This window comes from Wasmannia auropunctata, unplaced genomic scaffold (genome assembly GCF_000956235.1).
Source record: "Wasmannia auropunctata unplaced genomic scaffold, wasmannia.A_1.0 LD336049.1, whole genome shotgun sequence".
Lineage (NCBI taxonomy): Eukaryota > Metazoa > Arthropoda > Insecta > Hymenoptera > Formicidae > Wasmannia > Wasmannia auropunctata.
This window is the reverse complement of record NW_012026841.1, coordinates 259,409-282,660: the sequence shown is the minus strand read 5'-3', so window position 1 is coordinate 282,660 and position 23,252 is coordinate 259,409. Positions and strand designations below refer to the sequence as shown.

The 23,252-nt window shown below is 45.1% G+C and overlaps 4 protein-coding genes across 4 annotated transcripts; 1 reads left to right on the top strand and 3 right to left on the bottom strand.

Moving 5' to 3' along the window:
- The first annotated feature begins 5,261 nt into the window (after positions 1–5,261).
- On the top strand, positions 5,262–14,638 carry LOC105451593 (cytospin-B). Its single transcript, XM_011692147.1, has 10 exons — positions 5,262–5,319; positions 5,936–6,304; positions 6,673–6,885; positions 6,964–7,419; positions 7,723–8,158; positions 8,515–10,476; positions 10,964–11,158; positions 11,797–11,970; positions 12,107–12,489; positions 13,367–14,638. Exons 1-10 carry the CDS (start codon positions 5,290–5,292, stop codon positions 13,454–13,456), a joined length of 4,308 nt encoding a protein of 1,435 aa, XP_011690449.1. The 5' UTR covers positions 5,262–5,289; the 3' UTR covers positions 13,457–14,638.
- Positions 14,639–14,774: 136 nt separating this feature from the next.
- LOC105451592 (histone deacetylase 3) lies at positions 14,775–16,999 on the bottom strand. Its single transcript, XM_011692146.1, has 2 exons — positions 16,662–16,999; positions 14,775–16,564 (listed from the first exon to the last, which is right to left on the bottom strand). The coding sequence occupies exon 2, from the start codon at positions 16,539–16,541 to the stop codon at positions 15,240–15,242; it is 1,302 nt and encodes a 433-aa protein (XP_011690448.1). The 5' UTR covers positions 16,542–16,564; positions 16,662–16,999; the 3' UTR covers positions 14,775–15,239.
- A 377-nt stretch (positions 17,000–17,376) lies between these two features.
- Positions 17,377–20,909, bottom strand: LOC105451591 (dihydrolipoyl dehydrogenase, mitochondrial). The gene is made up of 7 exons (XM_011692145.1): positions 20,733–20,909; positions 19,699–19,984; positions 19,263–19,629; positions 18,799–19,143; positions 18,578–18,669; positions 18,119–18,444; positions 17,377–17,812 (listed from the first exon to the last, which is right to left on the bottom strand). Exons 1-7 carry the CDS (start codon positions 20,772–20,774, stop codon positions 17,747–17,749), a joined length of 1,524 nt encoding a protein of 507 aa, XP_011690447.1. The 5' UTR covers positions 20,775–20,909; the 3' UTR covers positions 17,377–17,746.
- A 700-nt stretch (positions 20,910–21,609) lies between these two features.
- LOC105451590 lies at positions 21,610–22,874 on the bottom strand. Its single transcript, XM_011692144.1, has one exon. The coding sequence runs from the start codon at positions 22,861–22,863 to the stop codon at positions 22,234–22,236; it is 630 nt and encodes a 209-aa protein (XP_011690446.1). The 5' UTR covers positions 22,864–22,874; the 3' UTR covers positions 21,610–22,233.
- Between the last annotated feature and the right edge of the window lie 378 nt (positions 22,875–23,252).

Here is a 23,252-nt window from a genome sequence, read left to right as displayed (position 1 = left end):
CGCGACCGGTTCGAATCGAGTCCACGTCGAGGACTTCCTCGAACGTCGTCCGAGATATCATATCTCGGAATCCCCGGAAATTGTTCACTGAAACGAAAGTATTATTCGGGAAAAACGCGCGTCGGGACAAGGAGGGGCCAAAGAGTCGCTTCGCTAAATTCCGATCGCGTTTCTCGTCGACCGTCCGTCGATTCGCGCGAGCGTCGTCCTTGGCAGGTCCGCGCCACCGCAAGGACACTCGGGCGTCCTTCCGCTGCGTGGCCGGCGAAACGTCTCTCGCGGCGGTCGTTGGCCGAATCCCGAAGAGCAACAAGTGGTCGGAGCCACGCGGCGACGGGACTGACGTCGTCGGTCTCCGGGCTCGCCTCGTTTCTCCCGACGACGAGGGACATCCTCGAGGAGGAGGAGGAGGAGAAGGACGAAGCGGCGAGGATTCTCCTCTCGTCGGCGGCGATCGAGGAAGAAAGTGGCTCGAGGCCGCTCGGCTTCACGCACGAATCTTGGAATTCCTCGGCGAGTGCGCGCCACACGATGCGGCGATCGCCCGATCCGTGTCGTGTAACGTCGCCGTCGCCACCGGCGCGTCCTGAAACGGAAGGATAACGAGAGAAAGCCGGCTCCTGGGCCGCCGGTCTGCGAAGAAGACGCGAGGATGCCGCACGGTGTGACTGGCGGAGCGACGGTTCTCGTGCGACGAAACGCGCCGGCGGAGGCTCAACGCATGATCGGAAGACGACGCACCTGGACGCGTTCCGAGGTGGGACCGGAGTTGAACGTGGGAATGTGACTAATGTCGTGCTCGTCGCGTAGATCAAGTGACCCGGATGACTGACTGTTCTTTGACGGGAATAAAAAGTCTCTATATATCTTATGAATTGTGCAGCGAATCGGCGTATTTCGAGTCGCGTCGAACGTTCGGCTGTTCACGTGAATTCTCGTCTCCGCGGTTCTCTGACGACTTTTGCGGAAACTTGACTGACAATGGGTGATCCGTGACTTAAAGTACCCGTGCTCTCTCGAAACGCGTTTGAAAGTGTGTCGGACTTTAAACGCGGTCGGGGAACTTTCGCGCAAAAATCTCAGGATCGCCTTTTCGGAGAAACTAAGACGAACTTTGTATTCACGAATTCGAGGGAATCTCGTTGCGCGGAAGTGGTCATCTAGATCGGCTGTTTGTTTTCACGTAAATGTGACGTCGGAAAGTTTGTATTTGAGAGAGAGAGAGAGAGAGGAACATTTTTAAAAGTAATAACTAACGCAGCCTTCGGCGGCGCAAGTGTGCGATCCGAAAACGTCCCGTCGAGACGCCTCCGTTCAGCCGTCTCGTCCACCGACGTGTTGCGTCCTTCCGCGGAAATCTAATCGGCAGACAGGACTGCTATCATTAAACGCCCTCGCGCTCGCGATAGTCGCCGGCAACTCTTTCGTATATCCGTGACCTTAGCGCGACGATTACGTTCGTTATTATTACATCGTAATAACCGGAGGAGAAACGCGGCAGGATGACAGTCGTGCCGACCCGCTGCTCATTTCCCTCTTCGTCCGAGTTCCGGAGACGCTCGCTAACGGGAACGACGTCGTCGCTCGTTGACGGCGAGGATCGTTCCAGGTCGTAGGCGCCGTTCCTCATCGACGCTCGGATCGAAAAAGAAAGTCATCCCGTTTCGTGCTCTCTCCCCTCCCCTCCCCTCCCTCTCGGACTCTCCGCGGAGTGTCTTTCTCGTGCCACGAGAGACAAGATCGTCTGAATTACGCGGTGACCAGTCGTGTGACCATGATGAAGTTCAAATCGCTGTTTCGCAGAGGACAGCCCAGCCAGCAGCAACAGCCGCTGCCGCCGCCCTCGCAGCAGTCGGCGCAGCAGCAGCAGCAATCGGCATCGCTGCGCCAGGCGACGAGCGCCTCCTCGCTGGAGGCGAAGAGCGACGTTCCGCCGACCGGAAACAGCTGGGCCGGCTCCCTGGGCAGCAAGGAGCCGGCCAGATCCAAGGCGACGATGACGTCGAAGGGCCCGGCCAAGGCCACCAGGATGCAGGAGCTGGAGCGCGAGGTCGAGGTCCTGCGTAAGGATCGCGCGCGACTCGAGGCGAGTCTACGCGACGCGGCCACCGATGCTCAGAGCCTGCGTGAGCTGCGCGCCGAGCTGGCTTCCCTCAAGGTAAGGCATCCGAGAAATCGGATTGACAAGTAGTTTCTGATTGTTTAGGATAATAATTGTTACATGTATTTTTCGACAAAATATCTGACATCTTGAAAGTTGCTCAACGTTTTCGTTCACAGAAATCGTATCAGCTACTCGCTGGTCCATTTTCTGTTATTTATTCGCGATTTCTTCGAGAAACTCTGCTCACGTCTAAATTTGGTATTTCGATCCATTATTTATATAATATTATAGTTATGCTTTTGCTCGATATGTCAAAATATTTAAATAGCATCGACTTATTGAAAAAGAACAATGGTTTATTTTTAGAGAAGCCGATTTTAGAGATTTTTTTGTCTTTCTGTAAAGGATATCCTACAACGTCTCGCTCGTAAAAGGATGTTTTTTTTTTCGAGTAAATCGCTACAAACTGAATTAACACACTTTGAATTTTATTAGGACATTTACATCGGATCGATCTAATTCTAGTAAACTATAATACGGAAAAATTATAATTCGGGAAGATCAACCAATTTCTATATTTTGCACTTCCCGACAAATATATTTATATACGTGCGTCCTAATATTCTTGTTATTACTTTTATTATTCCTTTCGAATTATCTTTCACAGAATTAAACAAATTTTTTCTCAAGCATTATTTTTTCCTACATAATCCGGCACATGATCTAAATGCGTACAATTTTTTAAAATTTATTCTCGTGTTCCTCTCATCTCCAAGATTCCACTAAGTGGGTCAACGGTAGCTTAAAATCGTCCCGAAGGCGGAAAGGTTTGAAGAGGTTCTTTTCTTATCAGAAGTGAAAGGTCGATTGATATAAATAAACGTGTCGCCACGGACATCTCCATACAATCCGGTATTATTCTGTAATATCTCGCACTCGTCCTTCTCCTCGTTTCGCACTGCCTGACGGAAACCAACTTTAGCAACGCTATTTCGGATGCGTTTACCTTGATGCGCAAGAGACAGATCCAGGAATCTCTTATTATTGTTTATTTTGTACGATTGGAATGCGTATAAAGCTCTGACTTCAAGTAAAGGAATTTAAAGTACTCCTCTATTTCTCTCTATTAAAATTTAATAATCTAACTGTTTATATTAAATTTTAATCATTTGTATCATCTTCCTTTTCTATTTCTAATATTAGATATGAAAGTTAATTAATCTTTCCAAATATAATTTAGAATTAAAGTAATCCGACGTAATTATTTTTTTTTAATTCAAAACCTTTTAATTCAGTTCGTATCTATAATTTACTCGAGAAAAATTCTTTTCGAGCAATTCAAATGCAATGTCCGTTTTCTATCGGCTGAGAAATAACATATGCGGAATGCAAAGCTCAATAGAAAATCATAATTTGAAACTTGAATGTCAAAATGATTAATATACAAGATGTTGAAAAATTCAACGAATAATTCGAATAAATTTTGAAGGAGAAGACTCTGAATAGTCTGAATTAATCACATCCGCGATTTACTCGAGGAAAATATTCTCTCCGAGCAGCTTCAAACGCAACGTTCCATTTCTGTCGGCTGAGAAATAACGACGTGCGGAATGTAAAACGCACTTACAAGCGAATGCGTCGCAAAACGCGCTCGATGAATGAATTATGTGCCGGCATCGCACACACCGTCGCTCTGATTCATCTGCAGTTGACGTACGTCCCCCCGGCATCAATTTCTTCCCTTCCCCCTTCGCGAGTGTGCGTCGTACCTGGCGTTCTCCTTGCACACGTGCATACCTACGCCGCGTGTTTCCTCCCCTCCCCTCCTCTCCGCGCTTTCGCACACCGTACAAGGAAGACAACGTAAGGCACGGTCGAGGACGACCGGGGCGGCTGTAAAAATATCCGCTTTGCATCTAAATTGCGCTTAAATAGATCGATAGAGAGTGGAAGATACATGCCGCTATTCTCCTCCTCTCGGTCAGATCGCCAGTACTTTAATGCTACAGGGTGTCCCAAAAATTTACGAGGTGCTTACGGATTTATATTTCGATCAATTCGGAGTCATCCGAAAATTTATTCGAATTATTTTCTCAATTTTTGTTAGCATCCACTTTAAAATATTAATAATTAATAAAAGATACTCCGCTGCTCCTGTTTTCAGTGAGCTCGCCGGCGTTTTAGCGCTACAGGATGTTCCACAAATTTATATTCTCGACGCAACGGATTCCTATTCATATATCTCGATCAATTCAGAGTTAATCAGATTCTCCTCCAAAATTTATGCGAGTTATTCTTTGAATTTTTCAACGTCTGATATTAATCATTTCGACATTCAAGTTTCAAATAATGATTTTCTCTCAAGCTCTTCTCATTTGCAATTTAATTCGTAAATTATTTCTTGTTTTTAATCTTGGAAGTTTCTCTAATTCTCACAAATGTTTTTCTAAAACACATTAATTCCAAAAAATTTCTCAAAGAAAAAGAACTTCGCTTGCCGAATATATTTTTCGATAGACTTGGAACACTGCGTGAAAAAACGATTTCATTATTCTCTCGGGTTTCTTTTACCTGCAAACCTACATTTTTCTCACCAACCGTCCCTCTTTCACGCTTGTTTCATTCTGACCGCGCGAATGCGCAACAAAATCTGCAGCTATATATTCCTGCAAAGAATAGTTCTACAAAATTCTATTCCGCAGGTCGCGCACCCTTCTGTGTCATTTCCCTCCCTCCCTCTCACCCCAAATGATCGTTGCCAGGACGATTGTAGAACTCTTTCCGTTACGCATTCCCGACTATACGGATTGCGAATTTTCCGACGCTGCCGCGGAAAATTCGCAATTCGACAAATCGCATACTCCTGTCAACACTCCCGTCGGCGTCGGCTCGCGAGCGGATCATTTTCGGCCGCAACGCGTCGGAATCTGAACTCGGCGGAAATTATACCGGTTTCAGTCCCGGGGCTCGTGTAACCGACGTAACCGTTAGAGCATTAGAGAGAAGGAGAGAGACGGAGTGACGGGGAGGAGGCGAGGAAGAGAGAGAGAGAGAGAGGGAGAAAGGGCACGAAGAGTCGTTTTTGCGTGCTCGAAAACGGAGCCAGAGGGCGTAGAGCGCGGCGGGGATGTTTATTGTTTACGCAGGAAGAGAGCCGGGGAGGCCGTCGAGCGAGCGGATCCGATATGAAAAAGCGTTGCTTCTCGTCGCCCACGGTAAAATCCCGTCCCGGTGCAGTGGTGCGGTTGTCCCGCCGATTATCGTCGCCCCGCGTCCGCGATCGCCCGCGCGAAGTCGCGAGCCCCGCGGAGTTCCGACCTTACCCGGCGTTGCGTTACCGCGTCTCTCCGCGTCCCCGTACGCTCGCACGTCGCGCGGACTCTAACCTCGAATCCGGATTGGCTCCGTCGTGTCTTCTCCCCGCTTCGGCACCCCCCTCGTCGGCGCCTCCTAATATTTATACGAGGCGTCACTCCTCGCGCGGGCTTTTGTGTTTTTTTTTCCGTCCCTAAAACGGAAACGAGGCCGCGAATGTTGTGATCGCGAACGTCGCCGTCGCTCTCACGATTGTTTTTCCGACGTACTTTTTTTCGTGACGCCTCTCTTCCCCGGAGTGTCGCACGAGGCTGTTGTAGTCCCTGCAAAAAAAAACCTATAATACAACTGTTAAACGTCCATTCACAGCTGTAGTTAAATAGTTACAATAGTTGAGATGCTATTTCGGTGTTAGGCACTTTAGAACCTGATTTCACTTGAAATTACATTCATATCTTAGTTGCTCTCTGTTTTATCGTTAAACGAGTTTACATGTATTTGTTGTTTTGACGACAGGAGCAGCATAGTCTGGAGCTAGAGCGTCTTACCGAGGAGAACGAGGCCCTTCGCGCTCGTCTCAGGGACGTGGCGCATTCCCCGCTGTCAGATTCGGAGAAGCAGCAGCTGCTGCTGGATGCCTCGCGGCTCCACAACTCTGCGCCAGCCTCCATCGCCATCCCCCAGGATGACGGTTCTGGGCACAACACCAGTACGCCTCAGGAAGGGGCCCAGTGCACCACGCCGGACTGGGACAAGCACTCGTCCAGCTCGATGTCCGAGGTTTCGGTTGCGTGCTTGCAGGACAGGATCCTACAAATGGAGGAAACGCATTATTCCACGAACGAAGAGTTGCAGGCGACCATTCAGGAATTGAGCGACTTGCAGGTACAACCTTTGTCTGTTGGTATTGCAAGTGTCGGTCCACGGTGAGGATTTTAAAGCCCTGAGCAGTAAGAAATAGACCAATCGTAGTCGAATATGAGGAGATTGATTGTAATTGGTCAATATCTTACGGTGTAAGGCTTAAAATCCTTATGTGTCTGTCCACAATAAGGACTTTAAGCCTTATGTCGTAAGATATTGACCAATTACAATCGATTATTCCTTCTCATATTCGACTACGATTGGTCTATTTCTTACTGCTTAGGGCTTAAAATCCTCATTGTGGACCTGCACTATTGTGGACCGACACTACGAGCCATCGCATGGGGATAAGAATACAAGCTTTAACGAATTGATGTTAACCGGCGCAGGCACAACTGACGGAATTGCAAGCGGATAATGAAAGGCTAACCGAGGAGAAGGGCGTACTTTTGGAGTCATTGTGCCGTCAGACGGAGAAGCTGGAAGACTCTCGTTCCAAGGTTGACACCTTGCAAGGGCTACTTTTAAGGGAGGAACAGCCGCAGGAGGCGTCCAAGGGTTATAATACAGAAAGGGAACAGAAGCTTGTAGACCTCCTGAAAGTGAGTGCATTATAATTTATATATACAAACGCGAAATGGCGATTGATTACTAATTACTCGTGTATTACTCGATCACAGAGTGCGCAAGAGGAACGAGAGACTCTACTTCAAAAGCAGGAAGAGCTGACGAGCGAGCTGAAGAATCTGAGAGCGACCGCCGACGCGGGTGCGGCAGAGACCGAGCGTCTGACGAAATGCGTCGAGTTGCTGGAGGCGTCGATGGACGCGATGAACGTCGAGCGAAAGCAGTTGGACATGGAGCTGGCGGAAGCCAGGCAGGAGGGCGCGAATCGCAGTATAGAGATCAGTAGATTGGCGACTCTGTTGGAGAACGCGCGGGCGAAGATCGAGGAGCTGGAGCAGTCGAGGCAGCTGGAGAACAAGAGCGAGGCCGACGAGCTGTTGGACGCGGCCAGAAGAGAGAAGGACACGCTCGAGACGCAGGCGGCGGCGTTGCAGGAACAGTTGGCACGTTCGCATTGCGATCACGATCGATTACGGGATCAGTACTCGCAGCTTCAGGAAGAATATAAAGTACGCGCTTGTTTCGTATGCGTCGAATACAAACTTTTACAAGCAATTTTAAAGCGGCGTCTACAACAAGACTTAAGATTTAAGAAAAATGACCACTCAATCGATTATTCTTTTTACGTGAGATGAATGATCGACTATGATTGGTCAATTTTCATCTTGAGTCTTAAGTCTCATTGTAGACGCCGCTTTAATCGAAAGAACTAGGTTTTCTTAAAACCGTGAGAATACAGAAGTAAACTTTTTTTTCGTTCGTGTAAGTAATAAATAAAGAATGATAGCTTCTACGTGGAAACGAAATTTCAGGTTGCTCGAAACAACGCGAAGTCCGCCATAGACGATTTGGAGTACAGGCTGAATCAGCTGAAGGACGAGCGACTGTCTGTGAGCACGGAACTGCAGCTCGTTCGGGACTCTCTGGCGGAATTGCAGACGCAATGTCAACGGCACCTGGAGGATAAACGGGAGCTGAAAGCCGCGTTGAGCGAGGCGCAGCGGAGGGAACGCGAGGCGCAGACGCGCCAGTACGAGCTGGAGCGCGCGCTGGCCGACGAGCGTAAGCTGAGGCAGGAGGAGAGCGCGGAGTGGGAGCAATTCCAGACGGATCTGCTGATGACCGTGCGAGTGGCCAACGACTTCAAGACCGAGGCCCAGAGCGAGCTGGAGCGCGTGGTCATGGAGAACAAGGCGCAGAGAGATAAGCTGAGAGCGCTGGAGGCACAGCTCGATAAACTTAACAAAGGTAAACAAACGGAAACGGTGGACTTCGCTTGAAGAAACCGTTATGCGATAGTACATTGTGATACGTGACGAACGTGTCTAGAATCGTAGAGGTTTAACGATAACATAGTAAAAAAATGTATTGCATATGATATACTAACACATAATACTCTCTAACGGAAAAGAAATATACGAGAGTATTTTAACAAATGTCGTCGGAAAAAAGGATATTCCTTGATGAAGCGAAATCAATTTGCCGCGAGCATTAATTTTCTCTTTCTTGATCCCTATTTTACACATGTAGCCTATATTTTGTTAAGTGGGAGTTTTATTAATTTTATAATTGTTCCTTTTTTCCTCAATCGGACTGCGTACTAGATAGCACTGTAGTGAGTTGCAAGACGCTCGATGTCGCTAACGGGAATAAAGAGAGAATGGCGAGCGTTTTGCTAAAGCGTGGTCGGATGATTCTAAAGAAGCGTTACGACGCGAGAAAGCACGCGTTGCGAAATAGCTTGTTCAAAGCGACGATGAGCGGCAGGGAGTCGAATAAAGCGAGGCTCGAGGACGAGGCCGATACCGCGAATCGAAACGGACTACTCGGTTTGCCGAATAACGACCTGGTGGCTACCACGGCGGCGGGCGCGCCGGCACTCAAGGAGGCTGTCAAATTGGAGGACAAATTGATTTCCGGCGAGGAGATTGAATTCTGTCCCGCGTATCCCATCGACGGCCAGCATGCCGAGTGCGTCACAAACGGAGCGGTCGAGCGTCCGGCGAACGAGAATTCGGGACCGTCAACGGTCCCGAAGAACGACTCGTTCAAGTTCTACTTGAACAACTTCGAATCGAATGCGACTCACAATCCGTCCGACAAATCGCCAATAATCGCGGAAGATTATCCGAAACTGTACATCACCGTGACGGACACGTCCGATAAAAATGCGATGGCCAAGAGTTCCTTGCTGAAGGGTATTCGCAGTATTCAAAACGCCAACGGAGACTCGTACGGCATTAACATTTCGAACAGTCGATTCTTCGTGCCGAAGGACTACATCTTTTCCGGCGTGGAGACCGCGATGAACGACCTGAAGTTCGAGGTCGATCCGGAGATGGGGAGGCTGTTGCAGAGAAGTTACAGCGGTCCGCAGATCAGCACGAGTTTGCCCACTCTAGTCAATATCGAAGCAAGCTCGTCGTTCTCGGATAACAGAACAGCAACGGCGGAAACTCTGACCGTGCCGAACGACTCGACGAAACTGCGCGTAGATCCGGACCTTAGGTATGTAAAATCGCTTTCAGATTCCGTGTGTTTGAAATTTAAAGAAAGCGATAAGGCTGAGCAAAGGCAGAGGCTGTTTTCGAAGAGACCTGAAGAGTCAAAATCGAGCTGCGGGATAATTGATTCTAATCCGGATGAGGCGACTTCGAAATCAAACACGATCGCAGATTCACAAATTAAAAATTATGCAGAGTCATCAGATAAATTTGACAATCGTCGTACGATGCATGAAAACGAAGAAAAGTCGCAGGGAACGAGACATGAGGATCGTGAATTTTTTTTGTTAAAAGCGTCTGGCTTAAAAGATGAAACAGCAGGAGAGACAGCATGCAATAATCAGTTGTGGACAGCAAAGCACGTGATCATCGATAATGACCAGATTGCGATGAAATCTTCATATCTTAATGCTATGCCAGGGGATAGAAAAGTTATTGACACACCCGAAGAATCGAATTTACCAAATTCATCTAATGAAACTATCGAAATAAGATCAAAGAGTTCTACGAGGAATATAAATATCGAATATGAGAAAATAAAGAGTTCGCATGATATATTAAGCGCTCCTCTATTGAGGCGGAAATCGTATCCGCTGTTAACGCCCTCGGAAATCGAGTACAAGTCAAGACATCACTCGTCGATTCCAATCGTTTCATCGGACACGCCAAGCAGAATTTTAAATATTCATTCGGGGAGAGAAGCGGAGATTTCGGAGCCGATCGCGGAGTCTTCCGTCAATCAGGAAAAGCAATTCGGATCTTCGGCGTGTGACGAACAGTTGCATGGATCAAAGCGCTCGAACGCAAGCGAGAGGAATCGATTGAATCGCATGAGATTCCTGCAGGGTAGCATACAGGCAAACGAGAACGATTCTCAGGAGGTCGAGAGCGCGACGAGCGAGGAGCCCGAGGTGTCGCAAAGTAATGCGGACTTGGGGTCATTTCAACCCCCGCCGATCGGACGGACGTCATCCTTGAGAGAAAAGTTTGAGACGATCGAAGAGGACGTGGAATTGAAGACACTGTCGAAACGGCGCCGGCATACGAGCGAGTCTTGCGACCGTAAGTCGCTCTCTTAATGTGGGAATCGCTTGTATCGTAAAAAATTCGGCCTGTTGTCCGTCCTCCCCGGGCCTCTCCCCCCTCAATCGAAGAACACGAGACTCCGCTATCTTCGTGTAATCGCTAAGCACCTACATTGTGCCGCTCATGTTGCCCCCCTTGGTTAACTGTCAACCCGGCTTTCTTTGTGTTTCTCGACTTCTCGATACCTTCACTCGCTATATACAGTACATACTTCGCTTATTTATGTCTCTGTCATGAAATTGTATTGTCCCCACTGGAGATTAATTATTCGCACGAGCGTGTGCCATCTTTCATCGTGAATTGAGAAGACTCTCGAAATCATGTATTAATACCGATTATCTGTGCTTTATTTTATGTACACTTATGGCTTATTGCTTTTTTTTTTAATCACTTGTTCGAGGAATCGTTTGCGCACGGCGATTCGCGAGGTAACGTAATGAAGCCCTTTTGGAAATTCTTTCAGCTAATCAAAAGGTGATACAACAACCGCCCACGAGGCCGGCCACCACACCGACGGAGACTCAGCAGTCCGTGCTGACGAGCGTGCAACAGGAGATCGCCGCTCGTAGGAAGGCGAACATTTCGCGTCAGGACTCGAGGCTTTCCGTAAAGTGTCTGATCGAGAGCATCGAAAATGCCACGAAGCAAGCTAAAGCCGGTAAGTGTTACACAATTTCAGCTACGTTAACAATTATATTTCAGCTACGTTAATATTGTCCACGACGTTATTTACACTTGAAATTGCGATATAAAGTAATAGATAAAATAATATTTTGTTTTATCAAATTGATATCTATATTTCGGAAATAAAAACTCAAATTAAAAAACAAAGGCTAATTAGTCATGACTCATTAGTACCTTTGTTATTGAATTTGAATTTTATTCTTGGGGATATAATAACCTATATTGAATTAAATTGAAAAAACTCGAAGTTAAAAGCACCGATTTAATTTTCTATGTTTCGTTAAATAAAAATTCAGATGCAATAACAAAGGCTGATTGGCTCATTAGTCACTTTGTTATTGAATTTGATTCTAATTATATTATATATATAATAAAGGGGATATAATAATCTATGTTGAATTAAATATAATAAAAAAAAACTCGAAGTTGAAAGTATCGATTTGATTATCTATATTTCGGAAATAAAAACTCAAATTCAATAACAAAGGCTAATTGGCTCATTAGTCCCTTTGTTATTGAATTCGAAATTTTTTCTTATGGGGATTTATAACTTATGTTCAATTAAATTTTGAAAACTCGAAATTGAAAGTACCGATTTGTTTTACATTTTAGGACCTGGAAGTCGCAGCAGCTCCACATCGTCTCTGAATTCTATTGGCACTACAGATATCATGTCTTTGAAGGCTCCCCTCAGGGACCAGCAGCAAATCAACAATTTAATCTGCACGGCGAATTCGACAAATAACAATAAAACGCAATCTACAATCACAAAGAAACCGGTATCAGGTAATTATCAGTTAAAAATCTCGCAGATCTAAAACGCTTGTACGATACAAAAAACATAATCGTGCAAAGACTTGCGTACATTTCGGAACGAGGCGATTTTCGTGCCTAATCGTGTGCTCTGATTGTTGACGCGCAGAGACGAAGTCAACGCCTGTGGTTTTGAGTCCGGGCGAGCTGTTGGACTCGGCCGCTTTGAACGCCAAGGCGATCGACTTCGTGCGCCGGAACAGCGTCACCGATCTGTCGGAGCGCAAGGATCCCCTGTGCGGATTAGTCAAGAACGGCGGGTCCAAGCGTAACGCCTTGCTCAAGTGGTGTCAAAACAAAACGATAGGCTACCGGAATATCGACATAACTAACTTCAGCAGTTCCTGGAACGATGGCCTGGCGCTGTGCGCGATTCTGCACTCCTATCTGCCGCGTAAGGTACCATACGACACGTTGACGCCGGTCGAAAAGCGGCGGAACTTCTCGATCGCCTTCTCTGCTGCCGAGAGCGTTGGCATACCAACTACTTTGGTAAGTCAATTGGCAAATTATTTTTAACTGTTGCGAAGGTGTATATAAATCAGGATTGCCACGAAACTGGAAATCAGGGAAAAGTCAGGGAATTTTACAAAATTTTCTGGATAATTAAAATTCTTAGATTTAAAGAAGTTTAATATGCGTTTATCACACACTTATACAGTTTTGTTAGCTAATGTAAACTCTCTTTTTAATAGAGATTTAAAATGCTTTACTGAGAACATTGGAATTTTCAACTTGTCTACTTTTTGTTGAAATTTTTAATTTATTTAAAACTAGTTTTTTTTAAACTTGTAAGTTTCTTGTGTCACTTGTGAACAAATTAAAATTAAAATTGACTTCATATTTTTGTAATTCTTCTTTCAAGTTTGTAAATCTTTGTACAACAGCAAGTCGGACATTCCAATAAACAGGATTTAATTTTTATCAAAAAGAATCTATATTTACATGTTTCTTGTATTGTAAGCCGAGGAGAAGAATTGTGCGCATATATAAAAGAAAAAGATAAAGGAATACTAACAACTTAACAATTAAGTGCAAGCAATGTCAATAACAATAATAGTAATTTACATTGCTATGTTAAATTGCTCTCTCAAAAAAATATTTAATGGTTTCCAAATAGTTTTTAATTCAAGTAAACATAAAAATTTTTTAAATATTGAAAGTCAGGGAAAATCATGAAATTTTGTCTGGAAGTCAGGGAAAAGTTATGGAATTTTAGAATGAAGAATTTGTGGCAACCCTGTAAAATATATAGTACGATAACTCATTAAAATAATTTATAACAAAACGATAAGATCTCAATCGCGCAGTTATACATCTACTAATTGTCACGAGTGTACGAAGGTAATATGAATTATTCTTGCCGCAGAACATCGGTGAAATGTGTCAACTCGAGCGACCTGATTGGCAACAAGTCATGACGTACGTGACTAGCATTTACAAGCACTTCGAAACGTAACCAATCACCGTTCCGTTGGACTGCCTGTCAAAGCGCGGCACGTGCTACTGTTGAAAAGCGCTCGGCGTTGCGAGGCGAGCGTGAAAGAACAATAGCATCTAGTCAAGCAAATCTTACGACGAGAAGAGGAAAGCTAATGCAGCAAGAAAGATTCTGAAAACATTTTTGTCGCAAGGATCGCTGGATCACAGCACTGCCTACCTAATTATATTCCCCCTCCCCTCTCTACGTGTTGTATATAGTTTCGAATCGAAGAAACGTACGAGCCGCTCGAGTACATGCAAAGAGTTCGATGGAAGACCAAAACACCAAATGGAATTGCCGTTACTATGAGACTGAAAAAAGAAACACATATATATTTGCATATATATGGACACGTAACACACACACACGCACACGTATACGTGGCGTATGCGCTTTGTAGGGCACGAGCGAATTTCGGGAAGAGAATTTTTTGTATGTCGAATGAGAAAGAGGAGCTAAAGTAAAGTCGTACGTAAGCTTCGTGAATTGTATTGCCTTCTGCAGACGAAAATAATCGCGTATAAACCGCACGCGTGCGCGGTGTTCCTCAAAGGCGCAGCCTGGCGTTACGCGTAAAAGAGTACATACACACACACACACACATACACACACACGCATTGCCTCTGCATCGTAGTCTTTTGCACCGTTCTTGCAAAGAGTTAAAAGAAAAATCGGAAATCGAGTATTTGCGTTCCTCTCGTACCGAAATATTTTTGTACGTGTATTATTTTTCGAGAGACTTTTTGTAGAGTTTACAAAATACGAATGTACAGAACAAAGCGCCTTAATTTAAGAGAATCTAATTTATTGCAATTAGTCGCATTTAGTGCTCCTACCAAGCCGAGGAGAGAGGTCCGTCCCCTCCCCTACCCTCCCCTGTATTCCCCGAGAGAATCGTTTTGCGTTTCTATTCTTGTTAAGAAAAAAAAGAAAGAAAGAAAGAAAAGAGTTCTGGAAGGAACAATTATGTCGAAAGATTAAGTTCTCTGTGATATAGCAAGATAGCCCCGAGACAGAGATACAGACGTTATCGTTATTGCTACTATTATACTATTATTCGCTATTAATATCGTCCTCATCATCGTTGTTGTACCATTGTAGACAATACGAATATTGCTGTCTGATGTAAAACAATAAACTTGCCTAATGGATATTTAAGATCCAGGTATCCTGAGTAATCGCACATTATGTATATATATATATACACATTTTTTTTTTTCAATTGAAGAAATTGCTCCTCGCAATAAATGGCAATATCAGGGGAAGGGATTCTAAAATGTCTAAAACATAGATGTATATTACAAGTTTATCCAAAATTTTTGCAAGATTTATTTGAGTAAAATATGCCTGTGTGTTTCGTCATAGTATAAACAAATCAATCTGTACAGTATTCATATTTACACTTTTGCCCGTACGTAAAAAAAAGTATACATCGCGATTCGCATCAAATGCTCGATTTTTGTCTTTATTCGTTTTTGTTTTGAATATATTACTAGATTAACTAGAGTCTCGAAAGTTAAAATTCAATAATTGCACGCCTATTGTCTTCAGGATCAGTCGTAAAAAAGAGATTTCGGCATTCCTTGTTCGGCAGTATCTCTGTTGCTGTGTTGATTGATCAAAATTGATAAATTCCAATCGTATAGAATTGGAACTCTGGGCTCTGGGATTGGATCTGTTGAACTTTAATTACGAGGGATCTCGAACGGATCCCCTTACGGTCTTTCGCGGTCTCACAAGTTATAATACTGTCTCTTTATCACGTGTCGTTCACGTCCATCTTGTCCTGATCCTTGTCGCCGGCGTAGTACTCGTTCGCCGGCTCGACAATCTTGTCCGTGTCCTGCGGATTCTGCCGGGAGTCCGGATCCGGCTCCGGCTGCCTCTCCTCCTCGGGCGGCAGCGCGTCGCACGGGACGTCCTGCATCTGCACGCTCGGCGAGTGCTGAATCATCTTGAGATTGTCGCACACGTGTCTCGTGATCGCCTCCAAGTACTGCTTGCTGTTGGCGTTGTCCTGCCGGGTCACGACCTCGGGATGCAGGGTGAAGTCCGGCGCGAAGTACTCCAGGTACTCGGTGTACGGCAGCTCGTTGCTGATTTGCTCGTCCACGAGGAGGGACGTCTCGTAGGTCCAGCATCTGGCGACGTTTCGCAGCGTGTAACCACCGCCGCCGACGGTCAGCAGCGGCACGTTCAAGTCCCGGACGAACTTCACGCACTCGCCGTGGCCCTTCGTGCTGAGGCTGAAGCAACCGAGCCGATCGTTGGCGAGGGAGTCGGCGCCGCACTGGAGCACTATCGCCGTCGGCTGGAAGAACTCCATCACGTGCGATATGACGGGCTTGAAGACCTGAATGTACGACGTGTCGTCGATCCCCTCCTTCAGCGGCACGTTCACGGAGTAGTAACGCCCGCTCTCGGCGCCGATCTCGTACATGTCGCCGGTGCCGGGGAAGAAGTAATTGCCGTACTTGTGGAACGACACCGTCATGACGCGATCGGTGAGGTAGAAGGCCTCCTGCACGCCGTCGCCGTGGTGCACGTCGATGTCGATGTACAGCACCCGGGCGCGGTACTTGAGCAACTCCAGTATGGCGATGACGATGTCGTTGATGTAGCAGAAGCCGGACGCCTCGAACTTCTTGGCGTGGTGGAGGCCGCCGCTCCAGTTCACGGCGATGTCGCAGCAGTTGTTGTTCAGCTTGGTGGCGCCGTCCAGCGAGGCGCCGGTGTACATGGAGCAGAAGTCGAACAGGCCGTCGAACACGGGACAGTCGTCCCCCACGTTGAAGTGGCTCAGATACTTGGTGTAGCCCTGCAGATTCTGCGGCGTGACGCGCTGCAGGAACTCGACGTAGTCCTCCGAGTGGAAGCGGCACATGTCGTGGGTGCTGGCGCGGTACGGCCGGTAGATCTGCATCTTCCTGTGGAGGCCGTAGTTGAGCACGAGGCTGTGAATCACGGACAGCCGGTGCGGCTTCATGGGATGGCCCGGCCCGTAGTGGAAGTTACCCACCTCCGGGTTGTAGAAGTAAGCCACCTTCTTGTTGTAGCTCATGTTGACGTTCGAGTTGAGGTTATCTGCGCGACGAAAGCGTCTCGTTTGAGCGTCACAGTTCCGCGGGGACGGGACACGATTTGTGCTCGTCGTCGAAGAGAGAAACGTGGAGATACGTACCTCATATTCCTCCCGGGGACGAAATTTTAATCCGGCAATCCCGGCCTCCGCGCCGCGGCGTCGAAATCGGCAAGGTTAGGGTAACCGAGGTAGATTTAACCTCGCTTTAATTCCAAGTTACCCGGCTACCTCGGCAAGCGTGGTTTCGAATCAGCGTTCGGACTCTCGAGCTCCTTCGTATCCACCGGAAACTAATCCACCGCGAAAAGCTTAACGGAATTATTTATTTCGCTCCATTTTGTTCGCGACGATGATTCTACCTGGGTTCTACGAGACGCCGATTCGAATCGAATCGGTCTTTTCCGTGTCGACTCGCGGCGGGACGCGGCCAAGTTCACAAAAGGGACGTAGAATCGGACCACGTGACCAAGCATCAAGCGGAAACAAATAATATTGATACCGAAATATCGTATTTTACGGAAAAATATTTTTAAAAAATGCAAAATGCATCCGCGATTGCAATTAATAAGCGTTATTTTTTTTCCTAAAGATATATAAAGGATTGAACTTTAATTGAATTATGGAGATAATCCTGAAGATAAAATTTAAGAAAATTTTCTAGGCCACAGATCTTTTTTTTGTGAAATAATTCACTTAGAAAATTTGTCTGCCGTGCGCCTCGATTTCACGCTCTCTCTCTCCTTATCTCTTATCTGTATTTATGGCTTGTGTCTGTATCTCCTTTCGGAACGAACGATTCCAAGAATTCGAGAGATTATAATGCCGCATTTCTTTCGTTTATTCGTAAATATAAATACAATAATCACCTGGCAGAGATAAACTTGATCCTCCGCGTAATGGCTTTCAGCTTTTATTTACAATCGTAATCCCTTGTACATACGACGCGCTACGGTCTCGCGCGAAACGTACGACGTTGATACGTAGACTAGATCCACGCTACGATGTGAAGTCAGAAGGGGCCGCGTCATCATCAAAATCATACGCGTCTAGCTTAAACGTGTCTGTCCGCGAAATGTGTTATCTCGGTGAGGATTTAAAAGGGGGACGGGCACGTTTGATGCTAAACGCAATCAAGGTGTGGACTAAACAAGTGTAATGATTTTGCTTATTCTCCATCTAGGATCTTAGAAGTTGATGGGTTTGCCGAAGTACGCTGCCAGATGGGCCTCTCTGAGCGCCTCGGCGCATGTCTGAAAGAAAGATAAGAGAACGCGTATAAAACATGCCTGTTGAAATAGTTCTATTAAAATTTTTCCTCTCTCAATCTTAGTTCAGAGTCAATTTCTCAACGTCAAAGTCAAATATAATAAGCAGCACTTAACTGACTTAAACGATCAAGAATTATCTCCAATTCGCTCTTTCTTTTTGCACAAAATTCTCAATCGTGTAATGTAATCCTCACGAACAGAAATATCAAGAGGATTAACTGGATTAATGAAAAGATTTCATACAAGACACAGCTGTTTGACATAAGATATTGATGTTAAATGACGTACCGGATGTGCGTGGCACACGCGGGCAACGTCTTCCGCGCTGGCGCCGTACTCCATCGCGAGAACCGCCTCGTTGATGAGCTCCCCCGCGGCCGGCCCGATCATGTGCACACCCAGGATCTTGTCCGTGTTGCTGTCGGCGAGCACCTTGGCGAAGCCGTCCGTCTCGAGATTCGTCTTCGCCCGGGAGTTCGCCATGAACGGGAACTTGCCGACTTTGTAGTCGATGCCCTCCTTCTTCAGATCCTCCTCCGTCTTGCCGACCCAACCCACTTCTGGATGCGTGTATATCACGCTCGGCACGCAGTTGTAGTCGATGTGAACCGCGCCTAACGCATCGTGCGAGATAATCCACATTCAATTACATTGAGCAAAAAAGAAAGGAACAAGTTCGTATTGGCGTCTTCAGCTTAAAGCGAGAGGAGATAACGAGTTGTAATTTAAAATGCAAATAAAAATTACCTCCGGTGATACCCTCCACTGTGATTATGCCCTCATCTTCGGCCTTGTGAGCCAGCATTGGTCCGTGAATGCAGTCGCCAATAGCGTAAATACTGCGAATTTAATTACGCAGAGTTACCCGAAGTCGCACCGGCAATGAGATATTTTATCACGGATATATTATATTGGAGGAAATTAAAGCCAAATGACATTTAATTTCCAATTCTGAATTTCGTAATTACCTAGGCACTACCGTCTGGAATCGATTGTTCACGGGTATCCTCCCCTTCTCGTCCCTCTCGATGCCCATATCCTCCAGGCCCAAATTCTGCGTGTACGGCCTCCTGCCGACGCACACCAGCAACACGTCGCACACCAAGTCCTCCTTCTTGCTGGAGTCCTTCGCGTCCTCGACGGTAACCACGATCTCATTGCCACGCTTGTTGGCGGCCGTGACTTTCGTTCCCAGTTTGAACTTCAGCCCTTGTTTCGCGAGCACCTTCTGCATGGTTTTACTGACCTCCCCGTCGATACCCATACCGCCGATCGTCGGCATGAATTCAACGGCCGTGACATCGGAACCCAGTCTGCAAGAAGTGATTTCACCGGGAATGAGTAATTAATTTTTTTACATTAAAAGATAATTGGTCTTTAAAAATATTGACATTTAAAGGTATGGCCTTTCAAGGCCAGTTCAATGATTTACCTCTGCCAAACGGAGCCCAATTCCAATCCGATGACCCCAGCCCCGATGACGATGAGCCTCTTGGGAACTTCGCTGAGCGACAGCGCACCCGTCGACGACACAACCTTCTTTTCGTCGATCTCGATGCCGCCGAAGGGCGTGACTTCGCTGCCGGTCGCTATCAGAATGTTCTTCGTGTTGATAGTCGACTCCACCGATCCGTCGGGCTTCAGGGCAGTGACCTGGTTCTTGCCTGTGATCTTTCCATGACCCTTGACCCACTCGACTTTGTTCTTCTTAAACAAGCCCGCTATACCGCCGGTTAAAGCTTTGACCACGTTCAATTTCTGTTCCATAAGCTTGTTGAGGTCCAATTGAACATTTGATACTGCAAATAATTATCCATATATATATATAAAGTGATTTTTTTCAATTTTCATCTAATCTGATTACTCACCGACAACTCCACGGTTCGCTAAATCCCCGCTGTGCGCCATGTGATAATAATGTGAATTGTTTAGAAGTGACTTGGACGGAATGCATCCAACGTTGAGGCACGTGCCACCCAGAGTCGGGCCCTTCTCCACGCACACGGTCTTCATGCCCAATTGCGCGGCCTTAATCGCCGCCACGTATCCACCGGGGCCAGACCCGATCACCACGATGTCCGCATCCAACGTGCTGGCGTACCTGCGCTGCTGGGTGGCCGTCAAGCCCGGTAGAACACGCTTCATGCATGTTGGCTGGTAAAATACAAAAATGATGATACATTTGCCAGTGAGCTGTAGCACATGTTCGACAAAGGAAACTATTGACAATTCAAAAATAAAGACATATATAAGTATATACAAAATTATCATATATATATGTAATTGTCAATAATTCTCTTTGTGTACATACATGTAAATTAAAAAATTCTTAAAAAAAGCTCTCTCATCATTCTGTAACAGCATTCTGCTGTCAGCTACACGTCTCTATAGGCCTGTTTTTTTATAGCTGAACTGCTGTACTAGTTCACAGTTTATCTTTATCTTTCGACATTGGGAGAAAAAAGATAAATTCTGAACTAGTGCAGCCAGTTCAGCTATAAAAAAAACAGACCTTACTCTTATTCAATCTTTTTTTCCTTTTCTCCTTCAAACCGGAGGGATCCTCTCTGCTTCAAACATTTCATTTTGAGTGCAGAAAGTGTAAATGTGCAGAACAGCTGAGAACAGATTTGGTGGTACACCGACACAGAGAAAGCAATGACATAACCAATCTGTGAGACTACCTTTGCGTGTAATATCGAAACTCCGCGGGTTTCTCAGCGAATCCTGAGAAACCAAGAGGTAACTCCGCCGATCTGTGCAGGCGTGACCACCGAAGAGTTTCATTAACAAAACTAACGAGAGAATCACCCCCCATGCCTGAGAGAGATGTTACGAAAGAGATATCCAGAATGAAATATCGTCCGCGCGAAAGATCATCCGTTCGTCCGCCTAGACTCACCCTAATCGACGTGGTCACCAAGTTCCACAGGCTGGCTTGCATCGTACTTTCTCAAAAGTACACCTCGAGTCCCGGACAACAAACGGGGGGAGGGACAGAAAGAGGAGAAAGACTCGTGTGCGGCAGTGAAACAGAAAAGGCCTACCGGTTATCGCGACAGGTTCGCCTCGCGGAGATGCCGATAATTCAGCTGTCGTAAAACGTGAACTTGGTTCACGGATCGCGTCGAGAGATGGCGCCAGGGGTCCTCCCGAGCGGCCGGCGCGTCACAAAGGTATATACATGGCGTCGTCAACATTGTTAATGATGCGATGCTGTAGCGTTCTCATTTCTCACATGCTATCTTGGAGCAATCGTGATCGTGACGAAAGAAATAGATAAAAATATTTGATCAGTAGTTCGTAAGTATTCAATTTTATTAATTGATAATTTTGTTATTGCTGTTTCAATACAATTTATTATGATCAAATATCAAGTCAAGAATGAAAGACCACAATTTACGAGAATCGAGAAATTTATGAATATCGTACTTTATATAGAATGCGCGAAATGTAAGAAATTAAAACAAAGAATAGTACAAAGTGTATGTTATAAATGATATATAATTTGTTAAAATAGTTTGTAAAAAAAGTCATCTCTAATATGAAAATATTTTATCGGTAATTTAATTCGTATGTATTCGATTTTATTAATTGACAATTTATTTATTGCTGTTTTAATTCAATTTATTATGGCCAAATATCAAGTTTCTTTAGGTATAAAAGACCAAAATTGGTGAAAATCGGGAAGTTTATGAATTATATTTTATACAGAATGCACGAAATGTAAGAAATTACAAAAAAAGAATAGCACAAAATGTATGTTATAAATGATATATAATTTGTTAAAATAGTTTGTAAAAAAAGTTATCTCTAATATGAAAATAGTGATTCATCTATTGAAGAGCGAACGAATCCTCTAGTTTCCAGTTAGCAAGCATAAGTTGTCATGTTTTTGAAATCAAAATGTTATCATTTTGACATCAAAATGTCGACAAATGACATTCGCTTGCTGTCTGAGAATATAGTCTCATCAAACATAGATATAATTCCTTTATGTCCTATATGATATACATATAAAATATATATGTATTACACACTGGAATGATTGCTGAAATAATTTTTAAATTCGTCGCGCGTGTGCATGAACGCTATTATTCATTATCTTTATTTTCAATATTAAGCGTATTAATATTGTAAGCAATATGTCTCGAATTCAGGTCTAAATATGCAATAGAAAGTGCAGTTTTTTCTTTAAAACGTTACAATGCTAGTTTTAACATTGTCTTCCTTTCTACCCTCAGGCTGGTCAATCTAAGAACAATGATTAATGATCCCTTTTCGTTCGACAATCGTTTTCAAGCCCACAAGCAAATCGTTCTCGGAAACTTCATGGTATTAGGTTTGCGTTACGCTCGCAACTTCCATCAACCTTGCGAATTCACGATAAGCAGTATTTTTTTTTACACTTCGCTGTCTTCGCTCGAATTACCTTGCATGGCTTGCGTCGACTTGCATTCGGATGGGAACGGGAACGCGCGCAAGAACTCATCTTCGTAACTTGTTATGAAATTTTCCACCCATTCTTTACTCGCCTGTTGATATTCGTTCCAGTCGTGCGGATATACTTTATTTTTCTGCCGGGCCACATATAAAGCCACATACGGCAGTCGTTCCGACGTGCATTTCTGGCATACGCAGTAGGCTTGCGGAACTGTCGCCAGTATCTCCAGTAACATCAGTTCCTCTTTGTACGAGAATGTTTTTCCGTTCGGGAATTCATATTGTTCCGCCCCGGAATCTCTGTGACGGTGCACCTCTCCGCGCAGCGTCTCGAGATCGAGCCTGTAGGCCCCGGCGACCGACGAATCGTCCGCACCAGCCAGAACGTCCTTCACCGCTGCCCCGAATCTCTTTGCCAATTCGAGATATTCTTCCGTTGCCTCCGAATATTCTATTCTCTTAAGCATAGGTACGTAGTCGTGTTTATCGCATATTTCGACGACCAATCGAGATCTCTTTCTGCTCGAAACCATGTCTAGTGCTTTGGTTAACCAAGCTTGTAATATAGGATCTGTATTCATGTTTGCCATTTTATTACGGAAATAATCTAGGAAAAAAGAATAAAGATGATTACGAGATGTACTGGTGTCTAAGGATCGCGACACTGTCAGACAGAATACTGTCGTATACACTGAGAAAAAAAATTACTTAAAACAAATAAATATGTTTCAGGTACCCCTCAAAGAAATAATTTTCTTGAAGCAAGTAAAATTTTTTTATTTTAAGTAAAAGTGTTTGCACTGAGAAAAAAAATTACTTAAAACAAAAAAATGTTATTTGCTTCAAGAAATTATTTTTTTGAGGGGTACCTGAAACATATTTATTTGTTTTAAGTAATTTTTTTTCTCAGTGTAAGATCGTTTCGATACAAAATGTCACTTTGATATTTTGCCGATTTATTATCTACTTGAGATGAGGA